Consider the following 18,384-nt stretch of genomic DNA (forward strand, 5'->3'; position numbering starts at 1 on the left):
CCTCCCTTACTCTTTATTATTAAAATCCGAGGCTAGAAACCCCAGCCAACTCCCTTACTCCACACTCTCGCTTGCCTCCGTTTCAGATATCCTCCCACGGAGGAAGCAATAAAACTTCACTCTACCTAGCCTCTATTTAAAATACCCTTGATAAAATAAGCTTCCAGACCTTCTCTTCTCAACTCCAACAACCACCCCGACCTTCTCCTTTCCTTTCCTTTTCTATCCTTCCTCCTTCCACTCACGCCAGCCACACCCAAAGCCAACTGCAGCTGTCCCAATCTTTCCCTTCCCAGTCAAGCTCCTGCAAGCACTCTCAAACAGTCCCCGCTACAACTTAATAACTGTGTGATTCAATTAATTATAGTGGTAAAAATGGTTGTAAAATCAGGTCCAGTCATGTGATGACTTGTTTTAATGACTGCATTGCTTAGTAACCAAAGTTTTGGTCCCAATTGTGATCCAAAAGGCCCATGAATATCATCATTGTGTATACTATATGAAGCTTTTCGCCATTTTCTGCATTCAAGCAGTTTTAAATATTGGGCTTATATCTTTCTGTTTACATGTGATGCATTACTTTGTAATGGTATGTGGGAAAGACCTTGGGAGAAGAAGTGAGAGATGATGCCTAGGAAACAGTCAAATAAGAGACAGCATAGCCTGCAGCTGGATAGTGGGTGGGCCAAGAGGCTCAGATGGGACCCTAATGTCTCAAGCTGGAGAATTGTACTTTTAGATTTCTGTTAATGTAGCTTTACAATAAAGTAGATTTAGTTTGTCATGTTTCCTGATGTTTCCTAGTCTACTGAGTAAATACAATAGACTTTGCACAGTCATGGCTGCCATTCTGATTTGACACCTCCAGAGACACCCGTTTCCAATTTTATAATCAGTAGTCTTTGTGGCCGGCTCAAATAAATCAGCTCTCTGAATGAAGGCTCCTATATCATATTATATGCCCCTATATTCTGGTATCAATTACCATTATAATCTGTTTCTAGTTGGATTCAGAAACNTGCATTAAAGTGAATAAGTTTCTTTTATGCTATCACCAAGGGTTTCTTTCCCTGAATAAAAGCCTTTCTTGGGTATAGCAATATGTATACCTTCAATTAGTTCCTTTCCCCCTGCAGTTTCAGCTGAGAGATCTGCTTGCACAAGTTAAACTGTAATTTTAAATCCATAAAGCAATCCTTTTCTATATGCTATATATATTCTCCAAACTGATATCTCCCAGTTTTGGTATTGGGAATTCTGGGAGCTGTTTGCTCTAATATATTTGAAGAGCATCAGGTTGGAAAAGTTGTAAAAATACAAAGTACATGCAAATCAAAGCAAACAATCATGGATCATACTCATCTAAATCTTTTCCTGAGGGCCAAGTATGTCTGCTGCTAGCGAGGAGATTCTGCAAGGCAATCACACTTGTATCCATGCTTAAAGATAGTCCTTGACATACAAACATTCATTTAACAAAAGTTCAGAGTTACAATGGTGCTGAAACAAGGGATTTATGGCCCATTCACAAAACTACACTTGTTGCATCATCTCTATGGTCACAAGATCGAAAATTGAGAGCTTGGCAACTGACTTGCCAGCTGGCTTCCAATAAGCAAACTTAATGGGGAAAGCTGGATTTGCTTAATGATATGATTGACTTAATAACTGTGTGATTCAATTAATGATAGTGGTAAAAAATGGTTGTAAAATCAGGTCCAGTCATGTGATGACTTGTTTTAATGACTTGTTTTAATGACTGTGATCCAAAAGGCCCATGAATATCATCATTGTGTATACTATATGAAGCTTTTCGCCGTTTTCTGCATTCAAGCAGTTTTAAATATTGGGCTTATATCTTTCTGTTTACATGTGATGCATTATTATTACTTTGTAATGATATGTGGGAAAGACCTTGGGAGAAGAAGTGAGAGATGATGCCTAGGAAACAGTCAAATAAGAGACAGCATAGCCTGCAGCTGGATAGTGGGTGGGCCAAGAAGCTCAGATGGGACCCTAATGTCTCAAGCTGGAGAATTGTACTTTTAGATTTCTGTTAATGTAGCTTTACAATAAAGTAGATTTAGTTTGTCATGTTTCCTGATGTTTCCTAGTCTACTGAGTAAATCCAATAGACTTTGCACAGTCATGGCTGCCATTCTGATTTGACACCTCCAGAGACACCCGTTTCCAATTTTATAATCAGTAGTCTTTGTGGCCGGCTCAAATAAATCAGCTCTCTGAATGAAGGCTCCTATATCATATTATATGCCCCTATATTCTGGTATCAATTACCATTATAATCTGTTTCTAGTTGGATTCAGAAACAAAAACAAGATATTGAGTGCAGGTGGCACTTAACTGGAGAAATATTGCTAATATTTTCCCAAAGAAGTTTCACAGAGCGCACATGAAATAGATTTACTTTTGCATCCATTTTATCTCATGCTAAATTTACTTGTGAGGAATAATAATAGAAAAGAAGAATTGTAGAATTACATGAGGCCATTTCAGCAAAGTCTAATACACAGCTCAATACAAAAATTCAAATGAAAGCATTGTAGACTAATGGCTATCTGGCTTCTGCCTAAAGACATCTGTTTCTTGCCCTCACATATTAAGGAAGTATTTTTCTGCAGCTACATTGGCTTCCACCGCTGTCCTCCATATTTTTCCTCTTCACTGGCATTGTTTCGATTTGTGCTTACAGTATTTTTTCCCCCTCACTGCAAACTACTGTATCATCTCAATCTCTCTGAATCACTCATAATTTCTGCACTATATCATCTTCAGGGAACTTGTAATTCTAAAATACTTTCCTTAAAAATAAATGTCAGTTGACAGGTCTTAACAGTTCAACCATAAAATAAATGACACTAATATCAGTTTACATAAAAGAATAGAGGCTGTACATACTTATAACCAGATGGAGCATGAGCAGAGCAATGCAAAACAATATCTCCAACTGTATGGAGAAATATTAACTAAAATATCAGTCAAGAAAGGGAATGCAGCTTTGGACTGCGAGAATTTGTACTGGACATGTTAAAAAAAAAACACAGAATAAGCAAGTGTTGAAAATGATGGATGGAATGCTACCTTTGCAAATTTTAACATATCTCAGATCATGGAAAAGTGACAGCCATGAAAATGTCAGTGTGTGCAGAATGCAGAATAAAATTTAAATATTACTCCGCATCTGTTTATCTAGGTGTTAAATGCCACTCCAAAGCATTTCTGTTTAGCTATTGGGGCATAGACTTCAGTAGAGGAAGGGATTTTCAACAAAAAATTATCAGAAAACCACTGGGAAATATCTACCTGCAAATTCTTTCCGTTTGATACAGAGCACACATGGCACAGCCAAGAGCATGTGATGGAATGAACTGGAGGAACAATCTTCAACTACTGATTCCAACAATTTTAACAAGTTGTTTTCTTTCCATGGGGTTATTTTGGCTCACTCATTTGTAATTTTAAATTATTCTCCTGTTTATTAATTTTCTTTTTGATCAACTTCAAATTTATACTGGGCTGGTTTGGTTGGCTGGAACAAGTTTGATCATTTCAAGAGATTTTACAATACCTGTTATGTTTTTGGTCTTTAACGTCCAGAAGAACTTCTGAACTGCACAAAATGATAACTTTAAATGCCTTTCTTTTGTGTTTAGAAATGTAGAAGGAAATCTATAGTCCCTTTAAATAGTGTCCCAAAAGTTTACTTGTTTTCATTTTCTCTTTGATTCTGCTCAGAAACTCCATCATTAATTTAGATGTGTATTTTCTAAGTTCAAGATAAGAAAGTTGCCCAAGTATCTCTTTTAGTTATTAAGAAATCAGTTGGTTTGTAAATGCAGTGTAGCATCTTTCTCCATTTCATTCTTGTAACTTGACATTTTTAAATCCACATCCAAAACAGCCTGCCTCTCAATTGTATCCTCTTCTAATCTCCTCTTTTAAATCCACTTTTTATGGTAGCAGATAATCTTAAGAGAAATTTTAAGAGTATTTGTTTCCAAATATCCTTGAATTCTTCCAAAGTTAAAATATTTTCTCCATTCTGCATTAGCGGGTCTCTATAGTTCTTGCTCGTTGCCTCTAGTATTCAGCTTTCAAAGTCTCCTCTTATCAGGTTTTCTCTAATCCACATTTTCCACAGGAAGATTTCTTACACTTAGATTCGAAATATTCATATATTTTAATGGGATTTTAAACAAGCGAAAGGAAGGATTTTTTAATTTTAATCTTTTAATTAATTTCAAAATCATATTTCCAATTTATCTGGACCCTTAGTCTATATATATGTTTCCAAAATCAGTGTTAAGGCTACCCTTTTGCTTCAGCTTAAACTTACATGAAACTTCTTTCACTGAGAATTGAAGGAAAGTAATCCAGTGTAATAAAACTTGTCACTTTGAAGTTTTTTAAAATCCAAAAAGCAATTAACATGCAATTTCCAGAAGTGATTAAGAAAAGAAATGGGCAAACCCAGCATCCGTCTGAAGACTCCAAATCATGGCTTGGGCAAAGTTGACTTTTCTTGGCTCTGAGAATTCTAACATCCACCAGAGACCATTGTGTTATGGTCTTCTTTGTGGAAAACCTCTGTATGGCTCACTTGTGGGAGATCCAGATCCTCACCATATCCAGAGAGGAATTTTGAGGTGCTGATCCATTCACCAGCTCCTTGTTCTGCTCTACTGAAAGCAGAGCCATCTTCACTGCTTCCTCAGAAGTCCAAAACTGGATGGGGTATTCTATATGTGGTCTGACCAACACAGAATAGAGAAGAAATTTGTTTTCTCTGATCTTGACATTATAGAGGTTAGTCCTTGCTTTTATAGGAATTATGTTCTTAAAATTGTAAATAGTTATAAGGTGCTTAATTTCACTACTGTTTAACGAACATACAGTAATAAAAATTCTGCTGCTGAAAAACCTCGTTGATGAGCTTTGTTGCTGAATTGTGAACTTTGTTGTTTCATGAGTTTTGTTGCTGAAAAACTGAGCAAGTTAATTAATTGTTATTATTAGAGCAAATCTAATTTAAACTTTTAGGGGAAAAACAGTGGCAGATAAAAGTCTCACTTTATCTAAACATCATTTTTATTTTTGCTTCTAAAAATGGTTCAAGAAATACATCTTTTAAATTTTAGTTCTGCCAACAGATAGATAGGAAGCTGGCTATAGTGCACTGAATATGTTCAGGATGTGAAAAGAGAAAAATTCAATGAGACAAAGTTCATGTTCATTTGAAACGGTAAGCATAATAAAGAAAACAGCATTAATGGATTTGCTTGCTGTGGTTTCAGAAATACCCAGCAAAAGCTCTGATTTAGTTCAGTGGGAAATAGAAGTTGAAATTAATAAACAAGAATCACCTTTGAGGCTTTTTCAGTGAAATACTAATTAATCCAAACAAATTATTGGGAAGATTTGTTTTCTCCACCAGATTGAGCACTATATTATGCCTTTTTCCATTTGATTTCTATTCCTTTCATAGTATGAAAGTATAGTTTTTTGGTGTTGAAGCCTGATTTTTAGTATAAGGATGCCACAGTAGAACAAATCCAAACAATTCATCCAAGAAGGGATATTATTACATCCAGTGCTTTTTTTGTAAAAAAAAAAAAAAAAAAAAAAAAGGTGCCGGAACTCACACACGTCATACAACCCGCCTTGCCTACCCTACAATGTTCCATCCAAAAAAGGTGCCGGAACTCCTAAGATGTAACTTTTATCCAGGAACTTCTTAACCAGAAACTTGCAAGTGGGACTCTCAAAAATGTTCCTAGGAAACCATCTCCCTCAACACAGAGACTCCCATTCCCCAACAAAACAAAAAACATGACCAAAACTACAGAAGTCTAGCACCTGGACAAAATCAGTTCTCCAGCTATGTTTATATATGAGTTTAAAATCCTGACTTATACATACAGTCATAATGGGAGCTTCTTGTTTGCTTATGCAGGTCCATGCAAGCAAACAAACCAGCTGAAAGAACACAGTCTGATGTTTAACATTGGGAATATAGTTTATTTTTGAGCTGTGGTGGTGCAGGTTTAGAATGCAATATTGCAGGCTAACTCACTGCTCACTCCAGGAGTTTGATTCTGAATGGCTCAAAGTTGACTCATCCTTCCATCCTTCCGAGGTCGGTAAAATGAGGACCCAGATTGTTGGGGGCCATATGCTGACTCTGTAAACTGCTTAGACAGGGCTGTAAAGCACTGTGAAGTGGTATATAAGTCTAAGTGCTATTGCTATCATGATTTAAACTAGGGTTTGTTACTGGATTTGCAATTATCCCTCTCCCACAGGTAAAACATTGTGATGATACTCCATGGACTGACAACTTTGTTTTTGGGCTATAATCACAAGGCCATATTTAATCAGCTATCATGATGCTATGAAGATATTCCTCACTTTCATTTTCATAGCACGACAATTGCTGAAAATTTCAACTATTGAAGCTTTCATTTCTGCCATGTGAGGAACTCACCTTGCACAAAACTTCCAACATTAGTAGAACATTTCTGTGAAATGCTAAGCTTGACAACAATTTTCTTTTGAAAGATCCACCAATTGACCTTAATCAGTTCAACCTTTTTCACATGAAACTTGTCAGTTGTGTCACGGGTCATCCACGTTGTCCTGGATCACCTAAACAAGCTCTTTCCAATTCACCATCTTCTTTTGGCCCAGTGATACACTTACAACAACATAATCAATACTATAAACAATTTGCATTCAGCAGTGAATTTCAATTGGTGAGACTCTTTCGGCAATCAAAAATCAATCATGGTAGGTTGCTTAAACCATACCAATGAGTACTTATTGCAAGCTTCCATTTCAGAAACAACAGCAACACAACTTTTTCTTACAGCAATGGTTCACTAACTGAAGTAAAAGAAAAGATGCTAAGGAACATGTCAGAGCTTCTAGCATGTCAGTACTGCCATCTGTTGATGATTTATAATATGGGAGACATTACTTCACATTCAGCCCTCATGCACAGAATTTCCACAGATGAAAAATAATTAAATGTAACTATAAGATCAATATAATATATTGTAAAAAATATTTCCCTCACAGCCCAATATTAAATAAATAAACCTCATAATTTTTATTTGTTTAATAAAAATTTTATTTTGCACAATTGGAAAACTTTCCAGGCTCGAAAACCAATGTATCCTCTGTGTGTGTGTGTGTGTGTGTGTGTGTGTGTGTGTGTGTGTGTGTGAGAGAGAGAGAGAGAGAGAGAGAGAGAGAGAGACAGAGACAGAGACAGAGACAGAGACAGAGACAGAGATCACAAGGTTTTAAAATAAAGAATAATGGGGAGAGAATTACACAAAATGGAATTTAATGTGGAAATGCCGATCTCCTTACTGAAGGCAATAGAAAGTTCTTGTAATTTCACAGATGAGAATGGAATTATTGCTAGGTTTCTGTCATGTAGTCCATTGATATTCGTATAATAAAAAAACTATTTGTGGATTGGAAACAAAAGATTTAGTCACAATATGAAACTAAACTTATCACACCCTTATTGTAACTTCCTAGCAACAATCCACTATTCTTCTTTTATATAAACCTTTTGTTAGACACAGACAGTCCTTTCCCCAATACAGCCTCCATTCCTTGCTTTCCACCCTTCATCTCTCTTTCATGTTCTCATGCAGAAAAGACTGGTTATTATCTCTAATCTAGGAACTCCATCTGCATCAAACAGTAAAGTGTATATTTTGTATCAGAAGATTCTAAATTCAATTTCTGATATTACCAAAAAGAACTAGAAAAACTCTTCTGGAAGCCTGGAGATTTCTGTCAGTGTTGAAAATAATGCATTAGGTGAATCAAGGATCTGACTCAATAAGAACATCTTTTAGTTTTTCATCAAATAATGTATTCAACTGGATAGCCTTTTTTTACAACAGGTACTTTGAGACAATATAATAATTGTTTTAGTAATAGATTTTAGATTCTTCTTTCATGATGAACAGTCTTCTTGATGGGGATATTTATCTTTATTATTAGTGCAGTTTCATCAATCATTGTATTGACAAATGAACAAGAGGATGTGTTTTTGTTTTATAACTCATACTATATATTATTGTTCATAACTGTACTGAAGATACAGCTGTGACACTGAGGTAATTGACAGGTTAAAAATACAGTATTGTTACAAAGTGATGCTTGGAAACAAGCCCACTTCTGCTGTATCATTTTGATAGATACAGCAGTTCAAGGAATACTTGGCAAAATTTAATTATGACTATACAGTCAATCGGCATGTATTTCTTATTTAATTCAGCAAAATAAAAGTATTAATCATTCTGTTGTGAATTCTTTTGAACTACACCATTGGTCATGATGAATATAGCATCCATTCTTCTTAAAATACACTAGAATAATACGTGTATCAGAATACTGTGGCTCTTGTTTCATCAGCAGTGACTGTTTCATAAAAACATATCTTGTTTCTTTTCCTGACCTTTGACCACCGGGAACAGAAAAAGGTAGATGAAGAATAAAGAAGTATCCTAAATTCCCATTTTTTTTTCAGATTTCCTCCTGATTCTAAGTGTCTCTGTATTCTGTTTCATAGAGCACTGCATTCAAAGACAGGGAGAAAGAGGATTCTTGTAACTCCATGCCAGTTATTCCATATACTGAAAATACTGTAACCCTGCAGATACAAGGTCATGCTCTTAAACTGTTTTAGGCTGAATTCAAACAATCCTGTCTATGTAGTCTGCCTATAAATGAAGAATGTGGAGATTTCCATTACAAGTAACTACCTACTTGTAATTCACATGATATTGTGGTGCATATTTGAAAAAGTTGAGCATATCCTTTTCATCATCCTTGCAATTGCTGCCCTTTGTTGTCTTAGTGTCTTAAATATTTGCTTGCAGACCTATATTCTTGGAAATAAGCCCAACTGAGTTTGATGTAATTATAAAAAGGATTGCAGCACTAAGTATTTTTTTAATCAAAATGATAAAACAAAAACTAACCTTAAAAAGATATTCAAATAAGAGATGTTAACAACACCATTATTTTTATGTACAGTATAAATATTCTGGTGACAATGTGGATGGCAATTTCATTGTTTTAAACTGGAAATTCAGTCTAAGTTTGGTAACATTATTCAACTGGCAGTCATAAGGATGGCAGCAGAATATCATAAATATCATAAAAACCATAACACGTAACTAGCAGCCCAATAAATGACATACCTATTTAACTGGGACAGCTGTAACAAGAGTTCTAGAGTCTCTTGTCTTTAAATAAAGAGTTAAGAGAGTTAAAAGAAACTTTGATCATCTGCAAATCAAAGTAGATAATGAGTAGGTTTTGGCTTCTTATGTGTGGCTTTCAAACTCCAGTGTGACTTCTAAAGCAACAATTAATAGACTGATTGACAGATACCTACAAACCTACACATTCAGACTTAAATGAGTCCTAACATGATTTACAACAGGTTCCTCTTAGTTCCTCTAGTTGTCATATAATTCTTATTATTCCTGACCAACGTAACTAGTATGGCCATGCATTTTGAGAATGATGAGAGTTCCAGCAACACATATGTTGAAGAAGGAGGTCTTACAGCATACATTTATCAAATACTATTCTATTCAAAGAGAGAACACCAAGCCAGGATTTAGGGATAACCAAAAATTCTGATCCATTCATCTTGTGACCAGAACTAATGTTGTAGTGAGTAATCTAGCAAAGAACTTCCTGAGAATTTTGCAAAATTCCTTTTTTGCTGTTATATATTTGGAATCCGTGCTTCCTTCTAATTATCATTTGAAGGCACCTTAATTTTTTTATCAGGAGAGAACTTCCCTAGAATTAGTCAGATATGACTAATATGGCATTTTGGCATTTACTGGAAATTTTTATCTCCTTCTCCAGTACTATTTATAGCTAAGGAAAAACAATGGATAACAGTGGGAGACTTTAGAGAATACAATTCTATGGTAGTAGAAGAAAAAAAATCAATTTATGATGCAATCATAGATGTGGTCGTCCATCCTGACCAGTTCTTCCGAAGTTCGGTAAAGAATAGTATACATCCCAACATTATTACAATGCATTCTTGTGCAATGAGAAGTAATATACTTCTAACTGTATGTGTGAAATTAATACAAGGATATGAAAAACAGAAGTGGTTTCTTAAAATATGAGTTACTGGATTTATTTTTTGACAAAGAAAAATCAATTTGTACAACTAGCCATTATTTAGACCTGAAAATAAAATAATTTTTATTTCACCTTTCTTTGCATGGAAAAGAACAAAGGAACATTGGAGACTTAATTCAGTTTTAATGGTAATAAAAGACATTTTTTAAAATATGTGTTTATTACATTACAGCAGACATGTCAAATGCACGACGTCATGTGACATCGTGCAACGTATCGAGATGGTTTTGCCATTGCCGGCAATGGGGTAGGCGTGGCTTCCGGATGACGCATCTGGCCCATGGGCTGGCAGTTTGATACCCCTGCATTACAGCATACAATATGTATTTTATATGCAGTATTTTAATCTATATTTTATGAAAATGACTTCTTATTATGAAGATGACTTATATATTTAAAAATTTGTGTAGATTATTCCATTAATGTTTACTGCATGTGTTCTGAAACTTTTGCTCGGTCTACTATAACAAAACCATCAATTTCCCAAGTAATTAAATCATAGTATTGGTTTATGGCAAAATTGGACATCCATTGAACACTTTTTGATAATGATTAATTCATTCAGTGATTAATGACAACTTTCTGCCCTAATTAAAGTTCATCAAAAAATTCAATTATTAAAAATTATTAAGTGTTCCAAACTCCTCTATTGTAAAATTCCATTACAAGGGAAGTTTTCTAGAAATCTGCATCAGATATTCACAGCATTAGCATGGTATTATGCAACCCTTTTTCAGTTTGTTATATTTTTATACTCTTATCAATATTATATGACAATTATTTTCTCTTTTTTAGGAAACAGTCCATATTTATTATATGGGCTTAATAGTCAATCCCTGCTTTTAGGAAGCATTAGAGCTATGCAAATGCTTTCAAAAGGTTCGTGCAGAAGCTCATACAAACACTTCTCTTTGAAACATTGAAGCAGCCATATGCAAATTGGTAGAACTGCCTCATTAATTGAATGCACAAACAGTAACAGATTATGAAGCAACTGTGCAAGTGTGGAAAAAAGATATGGCTGTTTTAATGATCTTAAGAAAGGAGGTTTTTTTATGCATGTCTGCTTGTATAGTGCACATCCTTTCTTTCAAAGGATTTGTTGTAGTAGTTGTAGTAGTTCTCAGAGTTGTCTTTTCCACAGCTGCTCACAGAGGCAATTATCTATATTCAGTTTGTGTCTGCTGCTGAGTTAAGATGTTAGAGTGATGATACATAAACAAATATATACAATATCTCTCCTCAAAGCCATGACATTAGGTTTAACAGCCTATAGTAAGTTGGAAAGATTTATCCAAGATTTTTGCTGGTAATTTCATCAGTAAAATATGCTAAGATGTGCCTTGAAGGCGAACTTTGATAGCTTATGATGGTTCGCAAAATTACAATTCAGTTACCAGTCACCCAGAACAGTCTTCTTCAGTGCATATTGTAATTGGCTAGTGGGCATTTCTCCAACTGTCCCGTTGCCTTGAAAGAGTAGCGTCCTGAACACTTAGCATCTAGTATTGCCATCAGGTACTTTATGTCCTTGGACCATGCTGTTCCAGCATTCAAGGAATTAGGGATTAAGACAATTTACTTCTCCAGGGTAAGCAGTGAGTGTAAACAAAATATTCTAGCCTAAGATAGGAATGAATCCGTTATTTTTCATCATCAATGCAGATTTCACTTTATACTAATATAGATAAGTATTCCAACATCTCATGTCAATTCATGAAATGTACAGTAGATATGTTTCCAAGAGAATAGAGAATGTTTTATTGACTGAATTTTTGTTGCTCTCAGTCTACTTCACCATATGCACAGAGTACAGTTCTGATTTAGGAAAGCTTAATGATAGCAACTATATCAGCCTTTAAGCTAGAGAACAAGAAATTTTACTTTCACTGAATTATAGGTGCAAACTCTTGAGTGGACTGCTAAAATCGCTTCCCCCAAATTAGACATGGTCTGATGTGTAAATAGTGGTAAAGGGAACGTCTGAACTTGATATGCCTAAGTCAAGTGAGAAATGGTTATGGAGTTCAAATCTATTTTCAATTTCAAAAGCTTAACAACTTATTTCAAGGCAGTAAAAAAGTTGTCAGGTTCACTGAAGTTTGTGGTACCTTTTGTATGCAAATATGATAATAAGCAACATGTAATATATTCAAAGTGGGATTGGCTATCCATTGCGCAAACATGCAAATACGAAAAATCAGTTTTGGTGAAGTTTAAATACATGTTAGTACAGAAGTCACGATGACTTTTTGAACATTCATAGCAATGTCTACAGAGTTTCCAATGAAATCTGACATTAAAAATGGACAACAGAAAACTTCAGTGGCTTGAAACTTTTTTCCTAGATCTCAATTGTGTTTTCAGTTGAAAAGGTACATCTAGGAGCAAACTACGGAGCACTTTCTCTTATATCTATTATTCACAGCAAACCAAAGATAAATCACACAGTAGCCATTATAACTCTATAGATTCAATCCTGTAGTTGCTGAAGCTCCTGAACATGTAATATTAGATCAAAAGAAAATGCCATGCTCTTCTTTTCCTGCACCATTTTATTCTTTTGCTAGAAAATTTAAAAAATGATTTTATAGCCCATACAGAGAAGACAGAAAAGAGAGTCATAAAATATACTCTGACTTTGACTCTTTGACTGATTAATAAAAATTCATTTTAAATTTTTGTTACTTTTGTTTCTCCTTATTATTTCTTTTCTTTTTCAATTCATACTGCAATTTGGAAGACTGGCTGCACAATGAAATAATCACCCTTTTTTTTTTGCTATCCTCAACAGCTTCCTAACTGCCCTTATCGGGGATTAGTTTAATTAATATGTTACACTGAATCAGTTGTACTTTATCCCAACTGACCATAAAAGTATCCTGAACATATAATACGTGAATTTCCTGATAATGCATTTTGAGGTGGCTTGTTATTACAATTATTATTAAACATTTAATTTAAATATATATTTGAATTAGATTCTGCAGCCTATATTCATTCAGATATTCATATTTATTTACCATTTTTGTAACCCACCCTGGTATAGGCAACACTGTAGAAATATAAAAACAATTCTGTTTTCCTATGAATTTTTAAAAAAGGAAAATATTTTAATATTCACTCTGTTTTCATTAAGAAACAGTATTAATGAAAAACTTTACATAAGATGAAATAGGATAAAGACAAAATCCAAGAAAACTTTACCTATTTGTTTTCTGTATTGATCCACAGGTATTTTTGCAGAAGAAGCATCCTTTTTTCCCATTTTTCCGTCTTTATGAACTCTGTAATAAAAGATTAAAAAATGCTTATGAAACTCCACAGCCATTTTAAATACAGGCCCCTTGCATCAACATATCAAATCAAGCAATACATTATATACATACAGGGAAAATATCATAAATAAGACAGAATTTGGTTATGGAGAAAATAATGTATATAATACATTATATACATACAGGGAAAATATCATAAATATCATAAATAAGACAGAATTTGGTTATGGAGAAAATAATCCATATAAATGCCTGATTACTACCACTTAAAATTACTTTCTTGTTTTGATTCAGATCAACAAAACTTCATACTCTTCTTTTTCTCAATGACCCAAGCAACAAGTGCTAGCTCCTATAATGTTTTACCAGTCACCTGCCAGCAACTTTCACCCTCCTTAAGAAGAAAAGCACATTTATAAAAGTCCATGACTTATTTTAATTCTCCTTCTCTTGTTAGTGATGGGAGGCAGAAATCTTGTGAAGTTTTAAACAACACAGTGTGTGTGTGGGGGGGGGAATACAATGTGTGTGGGGGGGAATACTAGCAAATCAAGGAGGAATCAACTTGAACTGTAATATTTAGTGCCATTCACAACTTATAAACCATAGAATATCAGATGAATGTATGCATCAACAAGGCATTTCAACATTACTCTAAAGCACGGGTGTCAAACTCACCGCGTCACGTGACATGTCACAGCGTATCGTGACTTTTTTTGCATTGCTGGAGTTGGGGTGGGCGTGTCCTCCGTATGATGCAACCGGCCCGCGGGCCAGCAGTTTGACACCCCTGCTCTAATTATGTGTTAACTCTTCAAAGATACACTACAGATATTAATAAATTTATCCCCTTTTATTTGAATTGTGAGCATCATTCATAAACTATATGGAACATTTACAACTGCCCCTGCTGATTCTGTTTGTCTGTCTGTCTATCTATACACACACACACACACACACACACACAATGGAACTACAGATAAACAACATAAATACATTTTTTTTGTTTGTTCTCTCCATATCCTACCTTCAATTCAAATATGAGGGACAAAAGAAATAAAAACAAAGACAATTAGATGAATAGATATTGCACCCAGCTAAGACTGTAAAAGCTAACTTTAAAAAAATGCTTATTGCAATTTAATATTTGCCACAAAACTTCAGCAATGAAAAAAAATGTTTGAACTCTCAGTAAAATACTTAATGGAACATAATGTCAATGTTATTTAAAAAAAGAAGAAGTTTGGTCTAATAAGATGAAGCACTTAGATTTGTGTGTGCTTCAAACTGTCACTGATTTTGTGGCTACCAAGACCTCTAAAACTGCTGTGACTTTTCTTTGTTCTTCAGAGCTGCTCAGTAATCATCATTCCTTTCAACTGCTTTTGATAGTTAGATAGCAAACTCCCAAGAAACCCACAGAGACATTAGCACATGCAGCCACAATGTCTAATAAGACAGCTATTTGCATAAAAGATCAGCCACAATTTAAAATGTCTTGCAATAGATGTGGAAAGGGAATAACAGATCTATATTAGCATGTACAAAACCAAGATTGTTTTCACAATTGAATTCCCAGGGGACCAAAGCTCATCACCTTTCCCTGATTAAAAAAAAATCCTGCAAGTTGCTATAAGCCTGTTAACTAAAATATGGATTCATAAGGAAAAGAATGTTGATTATTTATTCATCCTGTTGAGAAACAATTTTGTTGTAATCATCATACCATCTCATGAAATATTTTACAAAGGAAACTATCTCCTCTTTATACAATTAATCCAGCTTCCTTCTTTTTCCTTTTCTTTTTCCTTTTAAAGAAAGAACAATTAAGGAACGGTTGCTGGAATTGGGTATGTCTAGTTTCACAAAGAGAAGGACGATGGGGGACATGATAGCAGATATCTCAGGGGCTGCCACGAAGAAGAGGGAGTCAAGCTATTTTCCAAAGCACCTGAAGGCAGGACAAGAAGCAACGGATGGAAACTAATCAAGGAAAGAAGCAACCTAGAACTAAGGAGAAACTTCCTGACAGTTAGAACAATTAACCAGTGGAACAACCTGCCTCCAGAAGCGGTGAATGCTCCAACACTGGATGTTTTTAAGAAGAGACTGGATAGCCATTTGTCCGAAATGGTATAGGGTTTCCTGCCTGAGCAGGGGGTTGGACTAGATGACCTCCAAGGTCCTTTCCAACTTTACTACTACTACTACTACTACTACTACTATTATTATTATTATTATTATTATTATTATTATTATTATTATTATTATTATTATTATTATTATTATTATTATTATTATTATTATTATTTCAATTCTCTTTCTACTGTATGACCATGAGAAAGTCCTACTGATGGCAAATACAGCAGAAGTAATTTTTTTTTCATCAATCAAAATAGAGCTGGAAGGGACCTTGGAGGTCTTCTGCCTGTTCAAGCAGAAGACCTTATACAATTTGAGACAAGTAGCTGCCCAGTCTCTACTTAAAAACCTCCAGTGATGAAACACCCAGAACTTCTTTTTCTTTGTGCTGGCAGCATAAAGTGGAAATAACGGTGTCATATATAAGGGTTTGGCTTGGGACTGAAATATTGCATCAAAATGCCATCGCAAAGAGAAGTACCACCTCCCTGCCCCTAACCTGGCTTTCTAATTTCTAAGCAGCAGAGTAGAAGAGCTGGAACCCTTTTTCATAGTGAAACAGTGAAACAGTTCAGATAGGGCACATTGTCTCCACCTTAACATTTCTAACCACTCATTTCTCATCACAATAACAAACAAAATGAGTCAATTTGTGAGCAGGAGCATTTTTAATGAAAGTGTTCTGTAGGTTTTCAACACATGAGGCCAAGAGAGATGAAATTCAGGGTGGAGGTCCTGAAAAAATAAGCTGGTTTGTCCTCTAAAAGAGGTGAACTAAATAAGCTTCTAAAAACATTTTAAAAGTTCACATTACCATAATTGACTGGATACCCAGTATTAGGATTTGGTCTTAATCACTTGAAGGATCTCAACTAATAAAGAGTAGTGTACTTACAAACAGTTCCCCTTATTTTTGTTTCTAGCTCATCAAAAAACATTTTCTGATCCCAAACATCAAGCCTGCTTCAGGTTTATAAAGTTCTGATTTACCGGTATATCATAAACTAAGTTTTTTACATGCATGTGGCACATATTGCCCCCCAATGTGAAGTTGGCCTAAACTCTCCTATCCTTCCATAAGGGACTAAAAACCTTGGGGGCCCAAAGGGGGAACAGCACAGTGAAGGTAGTTGATTGAATTACAACAGATCCCACTTCCCTCCACCCCACCACACAGACACAAAAACCCTCACCTTGAGGTTTAGATACTGTACATGTATTACTTGTATGAAGCAACACCGAGATATATATTTCTATTTATTTATTTATTTATTTAATTTAATTTATATCCCGCCCTTCTCCCGACGGGACTCAGGGCGGCTCACAACATATTTAAAACACAGAGAGAGAGAGAAAGAGAGAGAGAGAGAAAGGCAGAGAGAGAGAAAGAGAGAGAGAGAGAAAGGCAGACAGACAGACTAAGTCTGCTGTAATTTTTGAAACAGAACATAACTTTGTAACTTTGTGGTTAGGTCTAAAGCCTGATTCAAATATTTGAAAAAAAATTGATAAAATTGACAAAAGCTGGATTTCCCTAAAATAAGAGTTCACACTGAATTTATATTTATAATTTATAACCTATAAATGCATCAATTCTGTCTCTTAAGAACCAAAGTTATTAAATAATAAAGTATCCAAAGTATTATGTGAAGCTAAAGCAATAAAACACTAAGAACTTTACCATCAACTTTAAACATTCCAGCAGTAGCAAAACTGAATGTAATATCTGTTCCTCCATATCACAGCCCCATTTTCTGCTGAACCAACACTATTAGAGACATTCCTAGATACCAAGTATTTATCAATGATGTATTTGGAAATATGTTTGATTTTTTTAATTGGGCAAGCACTACCTGGTCTCTGTGTGTAACAGTGCAGTAGAGGTTCATTTGACTCTTTCTGTAAATCTGCATTTGAAAGAAACTTTATCATACCAGTATGGAATAAGAAATTCTATTTTTGAATCTAAATTTAGAAAAAAAAATCTTCAGGCATTGTGTACTGACAGACCTTGGTAAAAATTGGCAATCCCTTGTTTATGTGTAAACCATCTGTTTTGTTAAATTTGCACTGTTCTTAATTTCCTAGAGATTTTTTAACCAACATTTACCAGAAGTCTTACCTGAGTATCACAAGAACTCTATAGTTATAGAAAATCTTATACAGTATAAGGTACGAAGTGGCAAGATTGACCTCTTTGATCAGAGATAAGACAACAAGTATTTTTATTAAAGACTAGAAACCTCCTATGAATTTTTTGTTGAAAATAGAAAAAAATGAATGGGTGATTTGTGGATTTGGTGATTAAAAGTGGTTGAACAGAGGAAGAAGGGAATTATGATATAATTTTAATAAGGGAGGAGAAGGAATAAGTTTGTAACTGTTATAAAGATCAGAAGTTTTTTCTTGATCTTTCTTTTTTTCTATTTGTATCTCTTTGCAGACTTTTTGTAGCTATTTTCTTTTCCTTTATTTTTTCTCTATATTGCTTCACATTTCTTTTACTTCTGCAGTGTAAGTAATGTTATATTACTTGTGTGCTACAAGCAAAATGTGTTAGATACTGTTTCAAGACTTAGAAATCTACCCAATTTTCATCCAGTATTAGCCAGCCATTATGTATGCACATGTACTTTTCTTCGTCAATCAACTCTCAGCAGTAATTATATCCCATCCTTAAATGAAACATGTTTAAATATATCCCTGATGGCACTTTTATTAAGTTGTTTATCTCACACTTCTTACACTA

General features: G+C 34.7%; 1 protein-coding gene across 2 annotated transcripts in view; it reads right to left on the minus strand.

Moving 5' to 3' along the window:
- TRIQK (triple QxxK/R motif containing) overlaps positions 1-18,384 on the minus strand; it is a 49,785-nt gene that overhangs the window by 16,340 nt on the left and 15,061 nt on the right. For both annotated transcript variants that reach the window (XM_015831591.1, XM_015831592.1), the window contains exon 3: positions 13,423-13,502. In XM_015831591.1, coding sequence (XP_015687077.1) covers positions 13,423-13,483 — 61 coding nt within the window. In that variant the 5' untranslated portion in view covers positions 13,484-13,502. The remainder of the gene's footprint in view (positions 1-13,422; positions 13,503-18,384) is intronic.

This window comes from Protobothrops mucrosquamatus, unplaced genomic scaffold (genome assembly GCF_001527695.2).
Source record: "Protobothrops mucrosquamatus isolate PMUCROS unplaced genomic scaffold, P.Mucros_1.0 scaffold_266, whole genome shotgun sequence".
Taxonomy (NCBI): domain Eukaryota; kingdom Metazoa; phylum Chordata; class Lepidosauria; order Squamata; family Viperidae; genus Protobothrops; species Protobothrops mucrosquamatus.